The 21,927-nt window shown below is 32.5% G+C and overlaps 4 protein-coding genes and 1 long non-coding RNA gene across 7 annotated transcripts in view; 4 read left to right on the forward strand and 1 right to left on the reverse strand.

The window, feature by feature from the left end:
* LOC138189962 (probable cytochrome P450 301a1, mitochondrial) lies at window positions 1–6,804 on the forward strand. Its single transcript, XM_069132308.1, has 11 exons — window positions 1–333; window positions 1,024–1,229; window positions 1,400–1,646; window positions 3,717–3,833; window positions 4,201–4,277; window positions 4,384–4,579; window positions 4,662–4,821; window positions 4,955–5,124; window positions 5,330–5,408; window positions 5,560–5,757; window positions 6,672–6,804. The coding sequence occupies exons 2-11, from the start codon at window positions 1,031–1,033 to the stop codon at window positions 6,777–6,779; spliced, it is 1,551 nt and encodes a 516-aa protein (XP_068988409.1). The 5' UTR covers window positions 1–333; window positions 1,024–1,030; the 3' UTR covers window positions 6,780–6,804.
* Window positions 6,145–21,927, reverse strand: part of Cyp301a1 (Probable cytochrome P450 301a1, mitochondrial) — a 23,415-nt gene continuing 7,632 nt past the window's right edge. Inside the window, exons 1-12 of one of the 3 annotated variants that reach the window (XM_069132305.1) lie at window positions 11,714–11,976; window positions 10,772–10,848; window positions 9,676–10,057; window positions 8,721–8,837; window positions 8,393–8,469; window positions 8,109–8,310; window positions 7,863–8,025; window positions 7,613–7,782; window positions 7,432–7,510; window positions 7,116–7,319; window positions 6,862–6,984; window positions 6,145–6,242 (exon numbers count right to left, since the gene is read on the reverse strand). In XM_069132305.1, the coding sequence (XP_068988406.1) occupies window positions 6,877–6,984; window positions 7,116–7,319; window positions 7,432–7,510; window positions 7,613–7,782; window positions 7,863–8,025; window positions 8,109–8,310; window positions 8,393–8,469; window positions 8,721–8,837; window positions 9,676–10,057; window positions 10,772–10,848; window positions 11,714–11,724 (1,590 nt within the window). In that variant the 5' untranslated portion in view covers window positions 11,725–11,976 and the 3' untranslated portion in view covers window positions 6,145–6,242; window positions 6,862–6,876. Of the gene's footprint in view, window positions 6,243–6,861; window positions 6,985–7,115; window positions 7,320–7,431; window positions 7,511–7,612; window positions 7,783–7,862; window positions 8,026–8,108; window positions 8,311–8,392; window positions 8,470–8,720; window positions 8,838–9,675; window positions 10,058–10,771; window positions 10,849–11,713; window positions 11,977–21,927 lie in introns of those variants that run through there. The other 2 variants (XM_069132306.1, XM_069132307.1) reach the window with 2 other exon arrangements.
* LOC138189974 (uncharacterized) lies at window positions 11,750–13,097 on the forward strand. Its single transcript, XR_011176170.1, has 3 exons — window positions 11,750–11,855; window positions 11,936–12,425; window positions 12,497–13,097. It is a non-coding gene; the product is annotated as an uncharacterized LOC138189974 (long non-coding RNA).
* Window positions 14,090–18,889, forward strand: LOC138189951 (uncharacterized). The gene is made up of 3 exons (XM_069132276.1): window positions 14,090–14,268; window positions 14,773–14,971; window positions 15,114–18,889. Exons 1-3 carry the CDS (start codon window positions 14,218–14,220, stop codon window positions 17,735–17,737), a joined length of 2,874 nt encoding a protein of 957 aa, XP_068988377.1. The 5' UTR covers window positions 14,090–14,217; the 3' UTR covers window positions 17,738–18,889.
* LOC138189964 (uncharacterized) overlaps window positions 19,786–21,927 on the forward strand; it is a 3,073-nt gene continuing 931 nt past the window's right edge. The window contains exon 1 of the mRNA XM_069132313.1: window positions 19,786–21,468. Coding sequence (XP_068988414.1) covers window positions 20,383–21,468 — 1,086 coding nt within the window. The 5' untranslated portion in view covers window positions 19,786–20,382. The remainder of the gene's footprint in view (window positions 21,469–21,927) is intronic.

Here is a 21,927-nt window from a genome sequence, read left to right on the forward strand (position 1 = left end):
TACGCACTCGTCTCGATCGAAAGTGTTCCCATTCAAAAGTAGTTCATCAAGCGTGATACGTGCCTATATAAAGTAAAATGTTGAATAATAACAAGTGACAATTAAACTTATGTGTCGCCGTTTAAAAAAGTTTAATGTTGATTGAAATGTGCGATATTTTATTTAAACGCAGCTTTTGATTTACTGAAATCAGTGATGGTGATAATATGATTCATTTCAAATAAAGTCGTGCAATTTCAAATTGTGGATAGAGTAGATAGAAATCGACATAGTAAATGTGTGTGAAATAAAAATTCAATTTTATACGTTGTGAAGAATTATATCTTTATTCTGGTAGGCATCAATGAAATTTTATTTAAAATATAGGATAAAGAAATTATTCAATATGAGCTGTTACTTTCAAGAAATTTTTGAATTTAACATTTGGAATCTCTATTCAGCATTATTGTATACAAGGAAGGAAATTCCAATATACATGTACAATCAAGATTAATATTAGAACGATCAAAGTGCTCAAAATTCAATTTATTGTTTTTTATAGAAATTTTATATATTTACAACGATGTACTTTTAGAAAAAATATTAAAAAGGATTCATGGCGCTGTAATTTACTGAATTGACTGAAATCGCCAGAGTTATCTCGATAGGGACACTCCGTTACAATTAGCTGACTGATAGTAAAAAATATATATTTTACAAGTCCTTCGAAATCTTTCATCTTTTTATCATAATGCCTCTTAAAAAATTCATTCTTGTTTGATATATTTCATAAATTACGAGACACGTTGTATTTCGTGAAACGACTTCTGCGAACGATTCTGGTAAATAGCACAAAACAATTACGCCGCATGGTTTCACTTGGAAGGGCTACTGTGGTTTTCACAATGCAATTCCTTTGTTATGGAAAAGAAAGCAAGCATAGTTTTTGCGTTTCATTATTTATTAATTTATCATATAAAGAAACTAACAGCAGTCCGCAAAATTTTAATGTAAAAATTCTACTATAATTTTTCTACATTGCAGACTAAAAATGAGTATCTTGAATCGCAAGTTTATCAAATTTATAAAATATACCATTGAACCATCAAGTTCTATTATTAGAACTATAGAAACTTTGACAACAGAAATCGAGGAGCAAGATTGGTCGCGGTGTCGTTCTTATACCGAAATTCCTGGTCCCAAACCAATTCCCTTCTTGGGTAACACGTGGCGATTTATACCATATATAGGTATACACTGATTTGCCATAAATAGATTACATAACATTCAGAAAATATGATGGGAGAACACCGAGATACAATTTCGGCCGTGTTATATAACTATAGCACTACAAACTTATTTAAACTAGTGCTAAGACGATTTCTGTATATTCTAAACATACAAGATGCGTTCATTTCAGGTAACTTCGAGATCCAGGCGATAGATCAAGTATCGAAGAAATTATATAAAGAGTATGGAGATATTGTGAAAATAGAAGGTCTGTTGGGTAGACCGGATATGGTTTTCATCTACGATGCAAACGAAATTGAGCGTATCTTTCGGCAAGAAGAGAGGATGCCATATAGACCTTCGATGCCGTCGTTAAATTATTACAAACACGTGCTTAGAAAGGAGTTCTTCAGAAATAACGCCGGCGTAATCGCTGTGTAAGCACTGTATCATTTTTTTGTATATGTATTTACTAATTTTCGAAAAAATTATTATTTGTTTAATTAGTTATTAATTATTGTTAAATACGAAGCATCTATCGGAACGGTTGTATTTTAGATACATATTGTTATAGGACCATTTATAGCAACGCTCTGTGTTCTAATGGAAAATGTAATACAAAACAATCTTAAAAATTTCTTTGATACTTCATTTAGCAAAAATACTTATACAATGTTTTTCACAAATAAAGACTTCAAAATGACGAGTTTCGTTAAAATTTTTCAATGGGACTTTTATTTAATAGTACTTTTGAAATATCATAAATAGTATCTCTACTACATGATAACGGCATAATATTATAAAATATAATGGAATAATTCAATACTAGAAGTTGAGTAAAAGTGCGCTATATTTACACTCATCTATGAGTTCGTACAACTTCATCATGTATGCAAACCTCATTAAGTACCATAATGGTCAAATATTGAAATTACAGATCTTCTAATGGTTTTGTTTACCCTTTTGGTTAGCAAACCACTGTGGTAGCAAATATTTGCTATGCATATTGTGTTTGTGTTAAAGCGTTGCGCTTTTGGGAACGTGCTAACTAGATATCACTATGCTTTTGTTTCTGTACACGCTTCAACTTTGTGAGCTTCCATCACTTTTTACTATTTATGTGTCAATTACTTTAATGACATGATTCATCCATCTTGAATAAATGTTATGAAAATACAATGCAATAAGCATTCATCCATCTAACTTGTGTACATTACAGATATTCGCGTGAAAAAGTCACAACATAAATAGAAACGGAAACCGGACAAAAATTAGGACAAGAGTCTAAACAAGTGGTGGCTTTAAGTGTTACGCATACTGTACAAGACATATTACTTATTAGAAAGTAAATCTTGTGCAATCGGATATTGATGCACGTTATGTTATCATTTCCCGCATGACAACGTATTTTGCAATTGCATTTAATGTAACCTTTTTTCCTAATATTCGCGTGACAACACACGCACGTACACATAGTAATGTCTTAATTTGTAATTATCTGACTCACCCGGATATTCTTGTGTAACAACATTTCACTTTCGGCCAGACCTAAAATTATATTGGATTAACAAATTACATATTTAGTGGAAGAAATGTGTAAATTAAAAATGTATTAGATACAAGAATTTCACATTTGAATTTTAGATCGCGAAAGTCACTTAGTTATTTATAGATTGATGTATTAAATTTCTTCGTAATATATGCATGTTGTATAAAAAATAGCGAACTTTTTATCTTTTTATATTATTTTTATATTTCACATACCTGTTACTTCCAGTTTCCAAATTTTTAACATTCGTTTTATTCATTATGTATGCACGATCTTTTAAATATGTAGAGTAGACTAAATGTCATGGTCCCAATTTATTTCATTCATGTACACATTTTTCAATATACTAGACAGATTGACTTTCTTGTTTATTAATGACTTTATCGAAGTCATTTCAAATATCTATTAAATTTCTCAATGTCGACTTACGAGAAATAGAGCAGAACCTTGAAAACTGCGTTACTGTAGATTCTCTTTTCACCTCGGTTTCATTGAACTATATTTGATGATTAGTAAACACGACGATATTGGTTATTACAGATCATCAACGGATAAATTAATTCAGAATGATGTAATGAGATTTGCAATCTCTTTCATATTTATTGCAAATATTCATGAATGTGTCTAGTAAATAATCAACTATGCATATGATTTATCATGCTAAGTACACGGTGTAAAATACACAATAAAAAGATGTCATTAAACAACGCAAAGATTTAAATTATATCTTTTTAAAATTTATTTAATAATATTCAATATTTTGTTAAGTTATAAATAATTTTTACAATAATAATTCTTTTGCATTCCCAATAGTTTAAAAAACAGTTACATGTATACATTACAAAAGTGTTCATTATCTCATTTTTTTCATCTATTTTCTTCTCATTCAAATTTCGTAAATTGAAGAAAGGAAAATAGTTGACAGCAACAAAAATAGTAATGAAAGCGATTGTTGCAGGCATGGTGAGAGCTGGTATAATTTCCGGAGCAAGGTGCAACAAGTAATGTTACAACCACGAACAGCAAGAATGTACATTAGCGCTATCGAGGAAGCGAGTCTAGCATTTCTTCGCAGGTTCGCTGGCAAACAATCATCTTGATAGCACACGTGCACCTTACCTTTCACTTTTTCCTGCTGCCCCTGTTTTCGTTCAGATATAATGTATCAGATACTCTAGAAAATTCGTCATTGTTTATCCGGCTGTATCTTCTATCTTAAGACAGATTCTATAGGTTGTGTCTATATTGCATAATTAGCTTGTCCGATCCTACGCAATAATATGTTAAAATACTCTATTATGATAATTATTAGAAAATACAACCCTATTGTAATGATAATTCAGAAAATATTTTAATAGTAAATGTACAAAGAACCACGCGAATTTTCTGGAGTATCTATAATATGCAGGATATTGAGGTAATTTTAGAATTTTTACTTTTAGAATTAGAAGAATACGGGATGAAGATGACGAGGTGCCTGATGATTTTCTAAATGAAATACACAAATGGTCACTAGAATGTGAGTAATAAATGGATTATGCTGATGATTTCAAACATTTAAGTTTACTCTTTATTTAAATAAACTTTTACGTTACCGAGAATACTTTTAGCACCTTTTTTTATAGCTATTGCCCGTGTTGCATTGGACGTTCGATTGGGTTGTTTGGATGATGATGCTAATGTTAAAACTCAGCAATTAATTGACGCAGTTACAATATTCTTTAAGAATGTCGGAGTCTTGGAATTAAAGATTCCATTCTGGAAATTATTCAATACACCTACGTGGCTGCAATATGTGAACGCTCTTGACACCATAGTGAAGTGAATTTCAATAAAATATAATTACAAAACAACTAAATAAAAAAATATGCAAAATATAAATGAAAAGTATCCTTATGTCCAGTATAACGTCTAATTACACGGTGGCCGCTCTTTCAAGGATAAAAGAAGTAGAGAAATCTGATAAGGAACAGTCCCTTCTGCAAAGAATATTGGCTCTTGAAAATGATACTAAATTGGCTACTATCCTTTCTCTTGATCTATTTTTAGTTGGCATTGATACAGTGAGTAGCTCAATAAAAAATTGGAATTTACTACTTTTAAATATCAAAGTTGCGAAACACAAATAATATTTATGTATTTTATTAACATAAGTACGCAATATTAAATTTCTAAATCTTCAAATTTTATTTTAAGACTTCCAGTGCGGTAGCATCAACTTTGTATCAATTAGCTTTGCATACTGACAAGCAAAATCTCGCTTATGAGGAAGTCTGTAACGTGCTACCAGATAAAGATATGCAGCTTGAAGGGACGCATTTGGATAAATTGAAATACTTAAAGGCGTGCATTAAGGAAACTCTTAGGTTTGCGTGACAATCGTTAATCCTTTAGGGTCTTGATCCTAACAGTAATTCTTAGCCTTCTTGAGAACTCAAGTCAAGTTACTTTTAGACCAAAAATAACAACTTTCACACCGAAGTATTTAAATTGGTTGTAATATGTTAATAAAAATACTATGTAAAGAAATACTATATTAGTTTTTAATGAAAGAATAATTATTTTCACTAGGATGTATCCAGTGGTTATTGGTAATGGACGATGTATGACTAAGGACACAATAATCAAAGGATATCGTGTACCAAAAGGCGTAAGAAAGAATTCTTCCTCAATTTAATTTTATTGTATTAATTTTAGCATAATTACTAGTAAAAATTTCATAATTTTCATAATAACTACTAAATTGCTGAATGGACATTGCCTGTTACAATTATAATATAAATAAAAATTGGTTAACACAGGTACAAGTAGTTTTCCAACATTACGTAATAAGTAATCTTGAGAAGTACTTTCCACGCAGCGAGGAATTCCTTCCAGAGAGATGGTTGCAAAGTGGCGGTGTGTACCACAAATTCGCATCGCTTCCTTTCGGTTATGGAAGAAGAATGTGTCTCGGTCGACGTTTCGCCGAACTTGAGATGCTCGTTGTTATTAGTAAGGTAATAATTAATACTTATCTTTTACTTAATCTTGTAGTTTTGTTACCATAGATTGGGAGCTTAGCTTTGACTATAGCCTCCGGATAACTTAGTTTGTCAATTATCACAGTGAATTCCCATAGACAATGAACATTCACCTCAGCAGCTGAATCTTCGTTTCAGTGTGAAGATACAATGTGTCTTTTTAAACTGTCATTATTTTGCCACACAAATCTCACAGTAATTTGTACCGTTACCAGGATGTACGAAACATGCTCATAAGCTTCTTTTCGTTGATTCTTTTGTTGCTTTTTTCCTATATTAATTTAACATTTATAATTTTCTCAGGAATAGACAAATATGTAGTATGTAATTCTTTACACAAAAAATACTTAAAAGCAGTTATTACATTTTGCATCATCAATTATCGTTTATACAGACATGCAACTTCCTCTGTAGATATTAAATAGTAATAATTTCACACATCATTTCAGACTTGTAATCGCCTTCATGGTTGGTTAAAGAAATATTATAAATATAGAACTGAAATGATATTCTAATGTGTGTTCACCTGGATTCGATCTATAGTAAATTATTCCATTAATTTTAAGGCTTCTATAAGTTTTATTATCTTTCACTTGACGATCCGACAAGAGAGAAAATGACAATAAAACAAAATTGCTTGCGTTAAATGTCGTAACAAATATCGTCTTTTGAATTGCGGATTTTCTTGTATTTTATTGCACGAGCTTGCAATTTTCCCTCCAAGCAATTAGATAGAGGGTGACTGGAGAAATGTTAAATTACTCTCTGCTATTTTGATAAATATTTTTGATTTTTTAGGAAAGTATTGTGATGTTTATACTTTATTATATGTGTATAAATAAGAAGGCACAAATTTTTTTGCATTAGTATATAGTAATTTTTTGTTTCAGATTTTGCAACGTTACAAGATAGAGTATCATCACGAGAAATTAGAGTATTACATCAATCCTATGTATACGCCTAAAGGATCCTTAAATTTAAAATTTATTGACAGATAATAATTTTTAAATGTATGTACAAACGATATGTTTTTTCCTTTATTTTTTTATTGCCTTTATTGCTATAAAATCCAAAGGATACTGTTCTAGATGATCACTATCTCTGAAGTACTTTGAATTTGAGTTCACCGTCAGGAGCGTACATAAATGTAACCTTGTATTTAAGTGGTTTATGATGGTATTCCAATTTGTAAGATCTTATCAGCTGAAAGTGAATAAAAGCAATAGTATTTATACATTTAATACTTCAAATGTATTATAATAATAGCTAAACTTATATATATATTATACGACAGTAACTTTTTTATAAAAGTTGAAAACATTTCTTGTACGTACTTTGGCAAGCAGAACTTGCATTTCTAAATCGGCAAATCTTCTACCTAGACACATACGTGCGCCATGACCATAAGGTAACGATGCAAAAGGGTGCAAAGTTTCGTTAGAAGATTCTTTTAACCACCGCTTTGGCTTAAACGTTTTTGCATCTGTTACATATTGTTTCATATTTCCCGTTACCACAGTTGGGAACACGACTTGCACCTACAATAAGATAGTTGTGACGCTAATATGTTACAATAAAGTGCACGGTTATGTATCGCTATTATAAAATTTGCACTATATATCTGTATATGTACTGTAAACCTGTACTGACCCCCTTTGGTACTCTATAGCCGCAAATTGTTGTGTCATTTTGTAATGTTCTACCGTTTCCAATTACTGTAGAATATACTCTAAAACAAATACGATATTTTTTTAACGAGAAATTATAAAGTATTCTTCTAGTGTTACATTTATCCATGCAATTTAGATGCTTGTGAAGCGATTAACTATACCGGAAAACTTCACGAATAAAGGCTTTCATATAAATAGCTTTATCGAGATGACTCGTAGTAAGAGGTACAGATGGATCAGGAAGAATTTCTATAAGCTCCTGATAAATTTTTTCCTGTTCCTCCGGTCTAGTTGCCAGTTGATACAATATTGAACAAACAGCCATTGAAATCTATAATACAACACTAATATTTAATATTCTGTATATTAAATATTCCGTAATATAACAAGAAAGTACTCGTTTTTACGTACGGTATCTATTCCAACCAAAATCAAATCTAAGGCCAGAATATAAGCCATTTTAGGGTCACTTTCTTTGGCTAAAATTCTTTCCACCAAAGACAAGTCAAACTCGTCAACAGATTTTTTTGTTTTCAGTCTCTCCATCGCTGCATCTATGTATTTCATACATACTCTGGTGAACGGACAAATTTTATTTAAAAATCGGTTATAATTCTTATTACATTTTAGCGAAAATAACAGTAAAATTTCGCTTACTCGATGAAGTAATCCATGTTCCGTACGTATCGTGACCACAGAGGGGTGGGTACGTATCTCCAGTAAGGAGCTTTCAATTCAAGCACTGCTACGTTCCTCAAAGCAAATTTAGCCGCGTCGATAATCTTTTGAGGCTCCGAATCCGGTGTCAGATTACCTGATAAGCATCCTAATCTCACGTCAAGGGCGACGCGACCTATACCTGTACAATTAAACAGAACGATTAACTTTTAATTTCATAAGATTAAAATTATAGACGTATAAGCAACAATTTTTCTACCAACATTCTAGAGCCCATTTGTGTATTTCGTTATCAAAGTCTGCTGGCAATTCGTCATCTTCTCCTTTAATCTCCTGAATTCTGAAAATAATCATCAATCTCGTCTTTGTGCGATTCTGTAAGTCGTGTTGTATCTTAAATTTTTTTATAAAACATCTCTACTTCTTTTTTTATCTTTATATATCTGTTTATTTACTTCTATCTACCCAGATTAAACAGAATAACGAAAGCTTTCGCTTATAAATTCGACAATTCGATAATCTTTAACAATTAAATTAATTTAAAATCGAAAAGTTACGAGTCTCGTAGTGTTTATGAGAATTCAAGCTCACCTTTGTATGAAGTCAGACGTAACCATCTCAATAGGCGTTATGTATTTCCTCACCGTCTGCGGTTGGAGAACAGGTTTCTGGACTTTCGTACGAAATTCTCTCCATGGCTCGCCGTGTCTGCAAAGAAGTGTAAATATTCTATTATGTCATTCGTTATTGACGCGTTACCTCATTCCTTCTACGCGTAGTGTTTTATGAATGGTTTCAAGGTCAAGGAAAACCACTCGTGGTTAGCAGAAGGTTGACATAAAATTTAACTATAAGCGGGCAATGTTGATATAGTCCAAAAAGTGATCGTGCTAGTGCTAATGCGCTTTTTAGAACGCGCAATGCATAAGCAAACTTCTCCTTTAGTATCAGAGTCCGTTGAACAATACATATAACTCGTTAATTATTCAGAAACTTCTTTAATAACGAAATTAACAGTTGATCGTTTGCGCATCAATTTTAATCAAGTTTTAGTTCGTTGTTTTTCCCCTGTACTATAAACGGTAGGTATTAAAGATAAAAGATTCCTGGGTGTATACATTATTATGTACAAAATATTGGTAATCCAAATGACGACTTTCTCAGTTAACAAATTAATGGTCACAGCATCTATTTTACGATCTATCATTTACGACACATAATGTTAATATTTGAGTTGTGACCATTTAAGCGAATAGTACTGCAGGTGGGCGAGAGAAGACCATAATTGCAATAAATGCGATTGACGAATGAAACACCTGAAATACGAAATGCATACAATATAACTGCTCTCATAAGAACCAATGTACGTCTTTTATTGCACCAGAGATGCATCCGTTGTAACCATAATTTTAATGAACTTCTTATTTTGCAAATCGTCATTGTTATTCAAACAGATTTCGTGATATAGAGCACTACTTGAGTACTAATAATGGAGAGACCGCTCTACTTTATCATCATCACATCCTATAATATCATGTCTACGTACACTCCAACAACACCAGGAAGACTTCCAAAAAAATCTTTCCTCACGACGCTCTTATAATGCACCAGACACGGCATAGATGGCCTAAATGGAGTCGGTCCTTCCTGTCTATAAATCTTCTCGATCTCGTCAGCGTCGTAAACGAACAACAGATCCGGTCGACCTATTAAACCAGCCAAACGAACGATCTTCCCGTACTCATCGTAGAATATCTGCGACAGTTTCGCCACGTCTGATATTTGGTATTGGCCGATTATTGGAAATAATCGCCAAGTATTTCCAAAAATTGGTACCGGCTTTGGTCCTGGTATGTCTTCGTATGGCTTCACTTCGATCGTTGCATCGTGATCGACCGTGCATTCCCTTGTCGTCGAGGTCACTGCACCTGTACGAATGCATGGAACTGGACAATGAAAAGTCTGGAAGACGGATGCACTTTGAATTCGATATGAAGGTCGAACGCACTGCCAATGTATTTCGAAGGTCTTCAAGGAAATTAAACGAACTACGTTTTGTACTAAGATAATAGAAATATTTAAAGAATTGTTGCTAAAATTATTCTTCACGCTTTAATTAATATTATTATATTATATTATATTATATTATAATATAATAATAATTTTGTAAGAGAATCTTATTCTAAATTCATTATTGGATAAATTATATGGAATAAAAGATATCCTATTTTTTTATTATAACAAGACATAAATAATTACTTTCAATATTGATTACATCGAATCCATTTCGAAAGTAAGTATTAAGAAACTTTGGGCGTGACATTTAAACAACCTTGAAGTCGTTTCAAGGCAATCATAAATCGGTGATCACAAACAGATAGGCTTGAGATTTCATTCGTACTGCTAGAAAAGAAAATTGTAAGCTACATTTCAAGTGAAAATATTCTACCATCAACACCAAGTAACTTTCATAAAAAAAATTCTTTTATTTATTAATCTATTCAAAAGAAATTGCGTGACATGATTTAAAAGCTGAAGTCTGTGTGTCGTGTTTTACGCTGAACGCCTTTCAATGAAGATGATATGATAATGATATTTAAATGAATGTAAGAAAGTGATCATTTGTTACGTTATTTTCTTACCTGTGCATAAAATTCTTCGAAGGTCGCTTTGTGATTGTGAGAGCTGACGTACCAATAATAGCTGTCGTGTCATTCTACTAATCCAAATAAAGATATAATTACTTTATTAATATATTTATCGTATAACATTACTTTATTATAGTGTAAATAATATCATATACTTTTGTAGAAAAAGTTAATAATCATTATTTGATAGTAATAATGATTCGAGTAATAAAAAAGATACACTTTTACATGGTGCATTAATGTTACTCCCCACGTATATCAAAAGAAAGGAAATCAATTTCTTCGTCTGTCTCTATACTGTATATTAAAGGAAACCTGCTTTCACTCTCATGTATCGCGGTCTCTAGCTTACCCTTTTTATGATTACAACACTATAATCCTATAGAATTGCTTTAAAATGGTGAATATTCTAAACATTATTTCTTCCCGAATACGATGAGATATATTATAGATTATATTCTAAAACAAGTAAAAATATTTAAAGTGAAATTATTAAATATCTACGATAAATACTAATACGGATTAAACAGTAACATGCTGGAAATTAAGCTATTCATTATTATTCATTTACTAAAGCATTTGACATGTTTCACACAATAATTATACGATATATTTTCTTCTTTCAAAATTCCCCATGTATGGAAAGTTTAGCGATTTTGTAAGTTCATTGAAGCTTAAATATTGTTCTCTTCGCATTCCCCTTTTCCATATAATTTTTCGATAAAGTTTCAAACAACCTCTATTATGTGTAACATTTATTTTTTTATTTATACCCATAGAAATCTTGATAAAGTTTTGCGAGAAAAAAGTAGAACACTCTGTATATATATTTGGTATATATAACCATATATATAAATTATTGGACTGACAACAATGCGAGTACATAATGACAGTTCCGAGGATTCCTGCAGTTATACCCGTAAATAATATCCTTACCTGAAATTCATAGAAATCGTCTTTTGTTCCTTCTAGCTTGATTGGTCCCGTTATGGCACGAGGTAAACTCTTCACCATAAATAATACTAATAAATCACATCAGATTGTATTGTCATTCTAAGCGATCTTTAACAATATGAAGGTATTACTATGTTATATTAAATCTTCTTTAACACTTGTCGTTTGAAGAAAAAATAATAATTGTTCCTTTCCTTTTGATAGATGGAACGCCACGGTTTACACGAGATCGTGGTGGAATGCTCGGAATACTCTTCGTAAAACGAGACTACAGTGTCCAACCGAAGTGAACTCCCCACTTTGAAATCTCCCTCCATTACTTAACGGTTTGAATTCGCTGCTGCGGTGGAGGCACCACTACGATACCCAAGGAGAATGCATTGTCGTCACTTTCGCGTTTAATTCGCGCGGAAATCGAGGAAATGTTAGAAAGTTTAATAAGGACTGTATAATAATATTGCGCTTTCTGAACTCTTTATCAACTTTTCTTCGACTATAATTACGTGATATGTAATAATTACAAAAACAATAGAAATACAATTGATCTTGGCGAAAAATCGTTGATAATTACCCATCTTTTATACTCTAGAAGATGTTACGGACATTTATGATAACACGCATCAACTGTGATTGCATCAAACTTTAATTAAACAATTATGCAACAGGTTATTGCCCTCGATAATTCTTTACACTCGTAATTATCAATTATCTTCTAAATATTATGAACTTTCTCAACCAGTTTCACTTATTATCACTTTTTTGTAGGTTATCTTAAACAAGGTGTTGTATAGGCATGTGAGTTATATGCACATGCAAATGTACGTAAACATTTTTCAACGGAGGTGAACATTATAATTTTAATTAGATGTTTCAACAGTTATTAACTTCGAATAGTTCACTGTTGCAAATCGTTCCCGTTACATATAATTAGAATAACATGTGCAAAGTTTACGAAAGTGCAAAAAATGATATTTTATCAATATGTATACAAATGTTTATTTAACGTAGCTGAAGTATAGAGCAACGAATATTGATTTTAACGCTGAACAGTAAATTTACACCGACAATGAGTACAGGATAATTTATGGAAAGGGACAGGTACACATCTTGAACAATTTATCGCATTCTGCATCGTTGACTATTTTATTGTTGGTAGCGGATTAGACGACCGTGCTTATGCTTTTACCCTAAGTGCTTCTCCCTTGCCCTGCAATATCTGCATTTTATGAATAGTTAGTTATATACCTACCATAAATAGTGAAACTCATTTAATTCCGTTCTAAACATATAAAAAAAATTGTTAATTTTTTTTACTAAACCTTATTTCATTTATTTATCTTATATATATACATAGTAACTTTATTTAATGTAGTGAATATCCTTAATTAAAATTATAAACAATAACGACGATGAAAACGTTGCGTGGAAATTTAATTATTTTGTCTTTAAAATTTTTTCAAACAATTTATATTACTTCAAATAATGAGATTAAAGTACGAACACTGTCTATATCTTAAAAGACTTTTTAAGCTTTTCTTAGTTTTAAATAGTTTCAGTTTTAAGACTTTAAAAGACTTCCCGCGCAATATCAGAAAATAAATACATTGTGACCCGCACGATTTTGCATATATATATACGTTACATATAGCCTCGGTCCTCATACAGCATTCAAAGGTACTTAATAAATGAGTAACGAGTATTTTCAAGAAATTTTCAAGAGTTTGTTACACAATCCTATCGATTATTATTTTCATTTCCCGTATCACCGTATACATCTGATGATACTAAATTCGTAAAATACTCATCGCCACATTCAACAAATTCCAGCTTCATGTTGTAGTTTCTACAATAACTAAAACTCAGCTTATCGAAGACGTTTATCGCAGTTGACGGTGCTCGATACAACTGAAAACTTTGTAAACAAGAAGAGTGAATTGACGCTTCATAAACAGAAGATTCACGATTCACGCCCTCAGACGTTCACGCTTGGTAAACAAAAGCCGGAGATTCGGGTTTTCAATATAAAAAGTTTTAAAAAGAAAAGTACCCCGTGTCCAAGGGAAAGCAATTAAACTTTTCCATTTTCATTATGGCTACCAGGAACCCTAATAAAACCAAGTAAAAGTGCGGTATAAAATTTGTCAGCAAGCTACTTCAAAAGACAATGGAATCTCTCAAGTAAGCTACAATAAATCCTCTTGAGGTAGTCTCGTAATTCTTAATTTGCAGGTACAGAGTCTCTAAGCATCCTTCGAGGATTCCTAGAAACTGCAAATAATTGTACTTGGAAATAAGAATCCACGTCTAGTATTCGTCTTGTTCCAGAAGTGGGGGAATTTGGATCCAGTCGACTATATTAAGGAGCTCACAGAGGGTTGACATGTCATTTGCGGGAAAGTGCGTTAGAAGTTTGGTTTTTCGTTCTCGTCCTTTCGATTTTTGGGTGATTTTTACTTGTTCGTTTTGGTGATAATTGTTAATTGAAAATGGCAGTAGAGTGGATTAAAAATAATATGCTGTTTTTCGACAATGAACGCGTAAGTTGATTTTATGAATTTGAATCTGTGATTGTAAATTTCTTCCTTATCAAATGGTTTTCTTATTCAAAATGTACTATTTGTCATAATTTGTAACTGACATTCTGTGATTTACTTTGACCTCGAACAGATTATCGAATATACGTGATACAATCGAAGAAAAATTATTTAACTAATTTATTATGATTTTAACGGACTTTTGAAAATATATAACTTTGATTAATTAATAATTAAATTTTGTTCAGCTTCGTTGAATAAATTTCTCAAAATCCATTTGTCTCCCTTAGCCCTTTACTTTGCAATTTTCTTTTGTATTTCATACATTCAATACGTTAATTATCGTTACTCCTTTGCCACAGAGTATCAATTGTATTGTCAATTAGTTTGCAATCACTAATATTAGAACGTCGAGGAATTTTACGTATACATGATTTTTATTACAGAATTAAGTTTTATTTGATCTGAATATTTTAATAATTTTTCTTTCTTATTTTCCTTTAATAGAATAGGCAATTGACGGAAGCCGAATTGAAAGTTCAGCAGTCTCTTCAAAAACTTTCCATCCCAGATTGGTATTTAAACAAACGTTCGAATCCACCGAAGATATTAAACGTCATACCGATTGAATATCGTCTACCATCATGGAAGAATCTTACTTCCAAAGGAAACTGTACATCAAATTCATCGTCTTCCGATTCAATAGGTATTTATTAATGTTCGATTATTATAAAAATGTAGAGATAACAAATGACAGATTTTTGAATTGTAAGTCATGGTCTTTTTTTTAAAGAAGTATGCCAGTTATATTGACTGTGTTATATTAACAATATAACTTTGAATTTCAGATATATTACCACATATGAAGGAAAATGTACACGAGAAAGCTAAGAAAGTGGCACCGCCTACAACATCCTACAAGAACAAAATATTTTGTCAGCAAATGTTACCAGAAACTAAACACACGAGATCCTCGACGAAGTCTTCTTCACCCAAGGAAGAAATATTGGACGTGAACATAATGAAGTTCCCTAGAAAAATTTCCAAGACTTTTCCTAAAATGTCGCCTTCTAGAAAAATCCAGAACTTAAATATTGTTTTTCCACCCAGTCCGAAGAGTGAATTTCCAAAAGATTTCGAAGACATGTGTAATGACGACTATAACGGTGACGATAGTAGAGAAACGTTTGTTTTAAAGAAACGACCATTTAACGTTGATAGGACTACTAAGACTGAAGATTTAAGAAACGTCGATGTGATAACAGACAAAAGAAGAGAGAATAGACAAACGAACGTCAGCTTTCGAGCTTCCCAAGCTGTGACGACCCTTTTAAAAACACTAGAAAAGCCAAACTTCGTCAAATATGGTGCCAAATCTGCTCCAAAATTCTCTCAAGCTTCCGAAGTTGTGACGACTCCCTTAAGTACGCCAGATGAAGAGCCGAAATTTTTCAAATATCGTGCCAAATCTGCTCCAAAATTCTCTCAAGCTTCCGAAGTTGTGACGACTCCCTTAAGTACGCCAGATGAAGAGCCGAAATTTGTCAAATATCGTGCCAAATCTGCTCCAAAATTCTCTCAAGCTTCCGAAGTTGTGACGACTCCCTTAAGTACGCCAGATGAAGAGCCGAAATTTTTCAAATATCGTGCCAAATCTGCTCCAAAATTCTCTCAAGCTTCCGAAGTTGTGACGACTCCCTTAAGTACGCCAGATGAAGAGCCGAAATTTTTCAAATATCGTGCCAAATCTGCTCCAAAATTCTCTCAAGCTGCCGAAGTTGTGACGACTCCTTTAAGTACGCCAGATGAAGAGCCGAAATTTTTCAAATTTCGTGCCAAATCTGCTCCAAAATTCTCTCAAGCTGCCGAAGTTGTGACGACTCCTTTAAGTACGCCAGATGTAGAGCCGAAATTTTACAAATATCGTGCCAAATCTGCTCCAAAATTCTCTCAAGCTTCCGAAGTTGTGACGACTCCTTTAAGTACGCCAGATGTAGAGCCGAAATTTGTCAAATATCGTGCCAAATCTGCTCCAAAATTCTCTCAAGCTGCCGAAGTTGTGACGACTCCTTTAAGTACGCCAGATGTAGAGCCGAAATTTTTCAAATATCGTGCCAAATCTGCTCCAAAATTCTCTCAAGCTTCACAAGTTGTGACGACTCCTTTAAGTACGCCAGATGTAGAGCCGAAATTTTTCAAATATCGTGCCAAATCTACTCCAAAATTCTCTCAAGCTTCCGAAGTTGTGACGACTCCTTCAAGTACGCCAGATGTAGAGCCGAAATTTTTCAAATATCGTGCCAAACCTACTCCAAAATTCTCTCAAGCTTCCGAAGTTGTGACGACTTCTTTAAATGCACCAGATCTAGAGCCAAAATTCTTCAAACTTCGTACCAATTCTACTCCAAAATTCTCTCAAGCTTCCGAAGTTGTGACGACTTCTTTAAATGCACCAGATCTAGAGCCAAAATTTTTCAAATATCGTGCCAATTCTACTCCAAAATTCTCTCAAGCTTCCGAAGTTGTGACGACTTCTTTAAATGCACCAGATCTAGAGCCAAAATTCTTCAAACTTCGTACCAATTCTACTCCAAAATTCTCTCAAGCCCACCTATTTTCATCTGCTATCATCGAAAATAGCCCAAAAGAGAAGATTCTTTCACCCAGCATACTGGAGAAATCTTTGATTTTCGAAAACAAGTCAATGAATGTGTCGAACAAGTCTGAGAATATTCGAAAATTTAAAAAGATATCTCCGAATCTTCTGGAAAAGACGTTTATCTTCGAAAAGAATTCAACGCACAACAGTTTCCAAGAATCGAGTAGCTCCATAGACTCAGAGCTTCCGTTACGGAGTAAACAATTGAATCGCAAAAAGAATATAGTTCAAGAGATCGTTCGAAACTTAAATGAAAAAGGGAGAAAATCGTTGCAGCCTCGTCGTAGCCAAGATGATGACAAAGAGCGCTTTGTGAAGCAAATAGTGAATGCTTTGGAGAAGGGAGACATTTCTAGAATGAGAAACCTATCATCAAGAAGTTCTATAAACGACGAAGACAGCCCCAGCGAATCAGAGACAAAATCCTACGTCACATCAAACTCCCCCATGGATACGGATTACAGTGATTATGGCCGAAGATCGCCGACTCTGAACAGCGACGACGATCAGACATTCGTTTCTGAATGCCCCAAAAAAGACACGTTGGAAGTCAAAGAGAAAGGTGCTGGAGATGATTCTGTTTATTGGATATCCATACCTAGATCTACACTACCAAGAAGTAGTTCTGTATTGAGCATGATTTCCGAATGGTCTAGCCATGGTCATTCTCCGTGTATCAGTCCGATTAAAAGCCCGAATGAAGTCGAATATTCATTACAAACAAGCTGGGGAGCTACTTACAAGACGAGCAACCCACTCTCCAAGAAATTGTTCCACGAGACCGTAGTGATAGATTCAGGATACTCTGATTAGAGTGGATCTTATTTTTCGACCATTGAGTTTTTCCCACGGTAGCGAGTGTATCAAAAATTTCTGATAAAAACTTACTTACATTCAATAGTCATCAGAGAAAAATGTAGGACTCTTTACAAGTGATTAAGTCGGCAAAAGTCAAAAGAGAGGAATTTGCGAATTATTTCAGGATTCAATTTGACGTAAAATGTAGTCTGATTGCCAGAGAATTTATTTCTAAAATCGCGGATATCTGGATATTTGCTTCGATACTTTCCAGATGATGCTTCCAGTGACTGGATATAACGGGTATCGTATCTTTTGAGTATTCTGTAAATATAAAATAATAATATTGTAGTATAATGAAATTAGATATAGTATATGTATATAATAAAATTTAATGTATATGTATATGTAATAATAGGTATATTGAATATTATAAAGACTGGAAAGATCGAAGTTACATTGAGAATATTCATATTTTTGCGAACATTTTGTTACATTACACATGCGACAAATTGGCGGTAAATAATTTTCAAATTCATTGCAATTCAACTTTGATCTACTTTTCTTTTCTTTTTTATTGCAAGCAAGTGATTGGTCAAAATAATGTGATTTTATATTTGCTAATGATATGAATGAAGTCTGAATATTGTAGGCATTATGTGAAATTCAAATTTGCCTTCCTCTTTCAAGTCGAGCTCGAATCTCTTAGAATAACGAATTATTTTAATTATGAATTTTCAATCGTTTCACGCATATTATATGCATACGAAACTGTATTTCCTATATCTATCTAATATTGTTTAATATCTGAAAATGAAGAATTTGATTTTGATCGTTTTTTACCGATAAACTTAACTAGTTTTTTTGTGGAAAAGTTATATTGAAAGTGATGTTCTATCGATATTAGTATCGAAATAATGCATCGATAGTATAGTAAACTAGTTTTATTTTACATTAAATATACTTTTCAGTCTGACTAGGACAACGTGAAGACACAGTTGTGATGTTCAAAGCTGTAAACTATGCGAAACATAAGTGTATAAAGCGGATTTTAAGATATTGTTTCAATGTACGTGTTTGATGAAACATAGTATTGTCCATTATATATACGATTTATTCATGTCTTCAATGGAAAATTTTTTCTCTGGCGATTCGAACAAATGCCAGGATACTCGGCGATAGTCACTGATCGCTATATCGAAATAAATTGTCTCGGCTAGGAACTTATTTGGAAATTTTCAAGTGGAAAATTAGCTACAGAAAAAAAAGAAACTACAGAAAATTAGCTACAAAAATTGTTGTAATACTAGGTAATAGTTACGTATATACACCACTTTTAACGTTCCTATATTGATCTTTTTTTAACTTTTTCGCGTTAAAAAGATACTGGCAAAACTCTTTTCTAAAATTCAATCTAATTTTTTTTTTCTTTGTAATACTACAAAATAATTATTTGCTAACGTATTTCAGAATCAATGGATTCATTAGAATCCTGAATGCGACGAAATGTATGAATGAAAATTAAAACGCAATGGAATGTTTAATTATAAGATTGAGTTTTAACACTGACTTATTTGCCATCCAGTAGATAGTGTCTACTACTGTAAAGTATAGTAATGCTTCTTTAAGGAAAAATTGTAGAGAGAATTCTTACAAAGTTCTAGTATTTCAGAATTCCAATATGATGGTAAAATTATTTTGTAAAATATTTCTTATGCGAAGTAAGTCAGCATCTTTGAAGCAATATTTGTTATAGTAGCATGATCATAATCTTTTAAAAAAAATACAAAATAATATCGTGATAGATGATTTTTGTAAAAGTAGATTTGGATAAATAAAGCAAAGAATATAAATTTAAATCTAAACAAAAATTAAATAATCTTCAATATATATATTTGAATTACATAAAACAAATTCCCTTTTCTATAAATCGCTTTTACAGATCTATATTTTTATAATTAATTACGCGAACGAATAATAACATGGCAGAAAGTCGTAGAACGCTTGAAATTTCAAATCGACTATTTTTTATGTAACTCGCGTATGGTGACATACAGAATTGCTATGAATAATTGATTGCAAAATTCTAAAGCGTGATCAGTGAACAGCTTTTTATTCAATGCTTAATCAAGATAATCTTCAAAATTTTGTACACAAATAATGTAAGACAGAAATCATCCTTAAACTTTTGCAGATACGTATCTCTTTTGAAATGATGTAAATTTTATTCTGTATGTACTTTGTCACACAACCAATAGTTTACAAACGATTTTAATCATTCTATATTACTATATATGTGCACTCTGTATGTGTGTGTGTGTGTTGTTCATTTCAAATAATGTATCATCCTCGTTCGATATTATGAAAGATTAAGAACAACATAAGAAGAACCTGAAAAAATTAATCTATTTCAAATAAAGTGTACATTCCGAAGTACACACGCGTGTATGACCTTTACCATATTTATCACCTAACGGAATAACGAGCAACAAATTACAGACGTTGTCATTACCGTTCTAAGTGTCGAGACACAAACATAATACATTTTGAATCCAAGAAGTGAAAAAGTATCAAAAATTTACAAGCTATACTACTTGTGTACTTATTACCAAAGAGAAATTCCTTCCCTGTTATTACTTTGCATTTAAAGATAAAAACTGATGAAGAAGATGGCGCTACGGTCAAGAAGCGATCATTTTAAACCTACGTCAGATACTTCGGAAATAGTAAACAATGAGGAGAAATCACAAAATAATTCTATTTCGATTGAAAACAAATACACAAGCTATACTTTCCAAAATTTCAAAGTAAGAAAGAAATGTTTTGAGGAAAACTTATTTTGTGAGCCAAAAGAGGTGCAATATGCGAATAAATCCCAAAACTTCGTGAGGAAAATAATTGCTTCTTTGGAAAGAAAAAACAAAGCTTGTACAGCAAATGACGAATCTTTTACAGAATATAACAGAAGAAATGGCTCGAATCTTAATTTTGATCATTCCTTCAATAGAAAAGTTGAGACCTCTAACAAGATAAAAAATGAAATTCCAGTTTCAAATATGGAAACAGAAACAAGTAAAGTATCTTCGAAAGATGATAACAAGATACAGAATTTTCGACCAAAAACGCCTACCAGATATCACCTACCTGTATCTTCAAATATTGAAACGAGAAAAAAAGTTTCCCTACAAAACTGTATTCAAAATAGTAATTCTAAGAAATCAGTAGACGAAACTTTCAATAAGCAAGAGAATAATTTTAAAATAAATGAACAATCAAATAAAAAATATTATAAAGAAGGTTATGCACACTGTAGTTTAAGAAATGACATCGAAGTCTGTAACCATGAAAGAAAAAAATTTTATGATTCTTCTTCGTTCGATCCTAATCGATATCGGGTCGAATTACAAAATCGAACAGATACTATAAATCCCTATTTTTTAGAAAGCGACCAAGACGATCACAAAAAAAATACGTTAGAGAAAATATTTATACATTCAGAGAGGGAAGAAAGAAGTTTAAACAGAAGTACTTTCAGAGAAAAACTCAATAGAAGTAAGTCATTCAAAAATTTCTTTGTGTCCATGATAAAGTGGAAAACGTCTAAAACTAAGGAGAGACCTCGACGCTTTATGTCTTGTGATCATTTATTAGAGGACACAAAAATAATTGGTTCTAAAAACGATAAAATATTACCAAGGACTTCTTCATATCAGGCAATCGTTTTCCATCAAGAAAATTTTGAGCAGGTAAAACAATTAAATATGTCGGAGATGAAAGAACAGCGGGATTTCCCGTCCGGAATGTTGGGAAAAACCCCAATACCCTCGTCCAGACTTTTACTATAGCTACACTTAAGTAATAAAAATAAGAAATAGTTCTAATGTTCCAATCTGGCTTTATGACGATGGGTTCGGGCTCGAAATGACATAGCGGGTCACTGGACGTAGCCACGGTCACGGGAGAGACGTGTACCTGACAGAGGTATGGAATGATTATATGGCTCTCCTTAAAAACAAAGATTGACCCGAGAAGTGGGGACAGGAATATATAAGGGCAGTTTCATTTGGATTAGGAGGCAATTAGTTAGTTAGTTAGTCGTTAATTAGTTAGTTAGTTAGAAAGTTACTCGAATCGTGTATTACGTTGGTACTCGTCATCTCGTGGACCGTGGATTCGTTATCGAACCTGAATTCGTTGTCACCATC

This window comes from Bombus flavifrons, chromosome 2 (assembly GCF_040668555.2).
Source record: "Bombus flavifrons isolate JBK064 chromosome 2, iyBomFlav1_principal, whole genome shotgun sequence".
NCBI lineage: Eukaryota > Metazoa > Arthropoda > Insecta > Hymenoptera > Apidae > Bombus > Bombus flavifrons.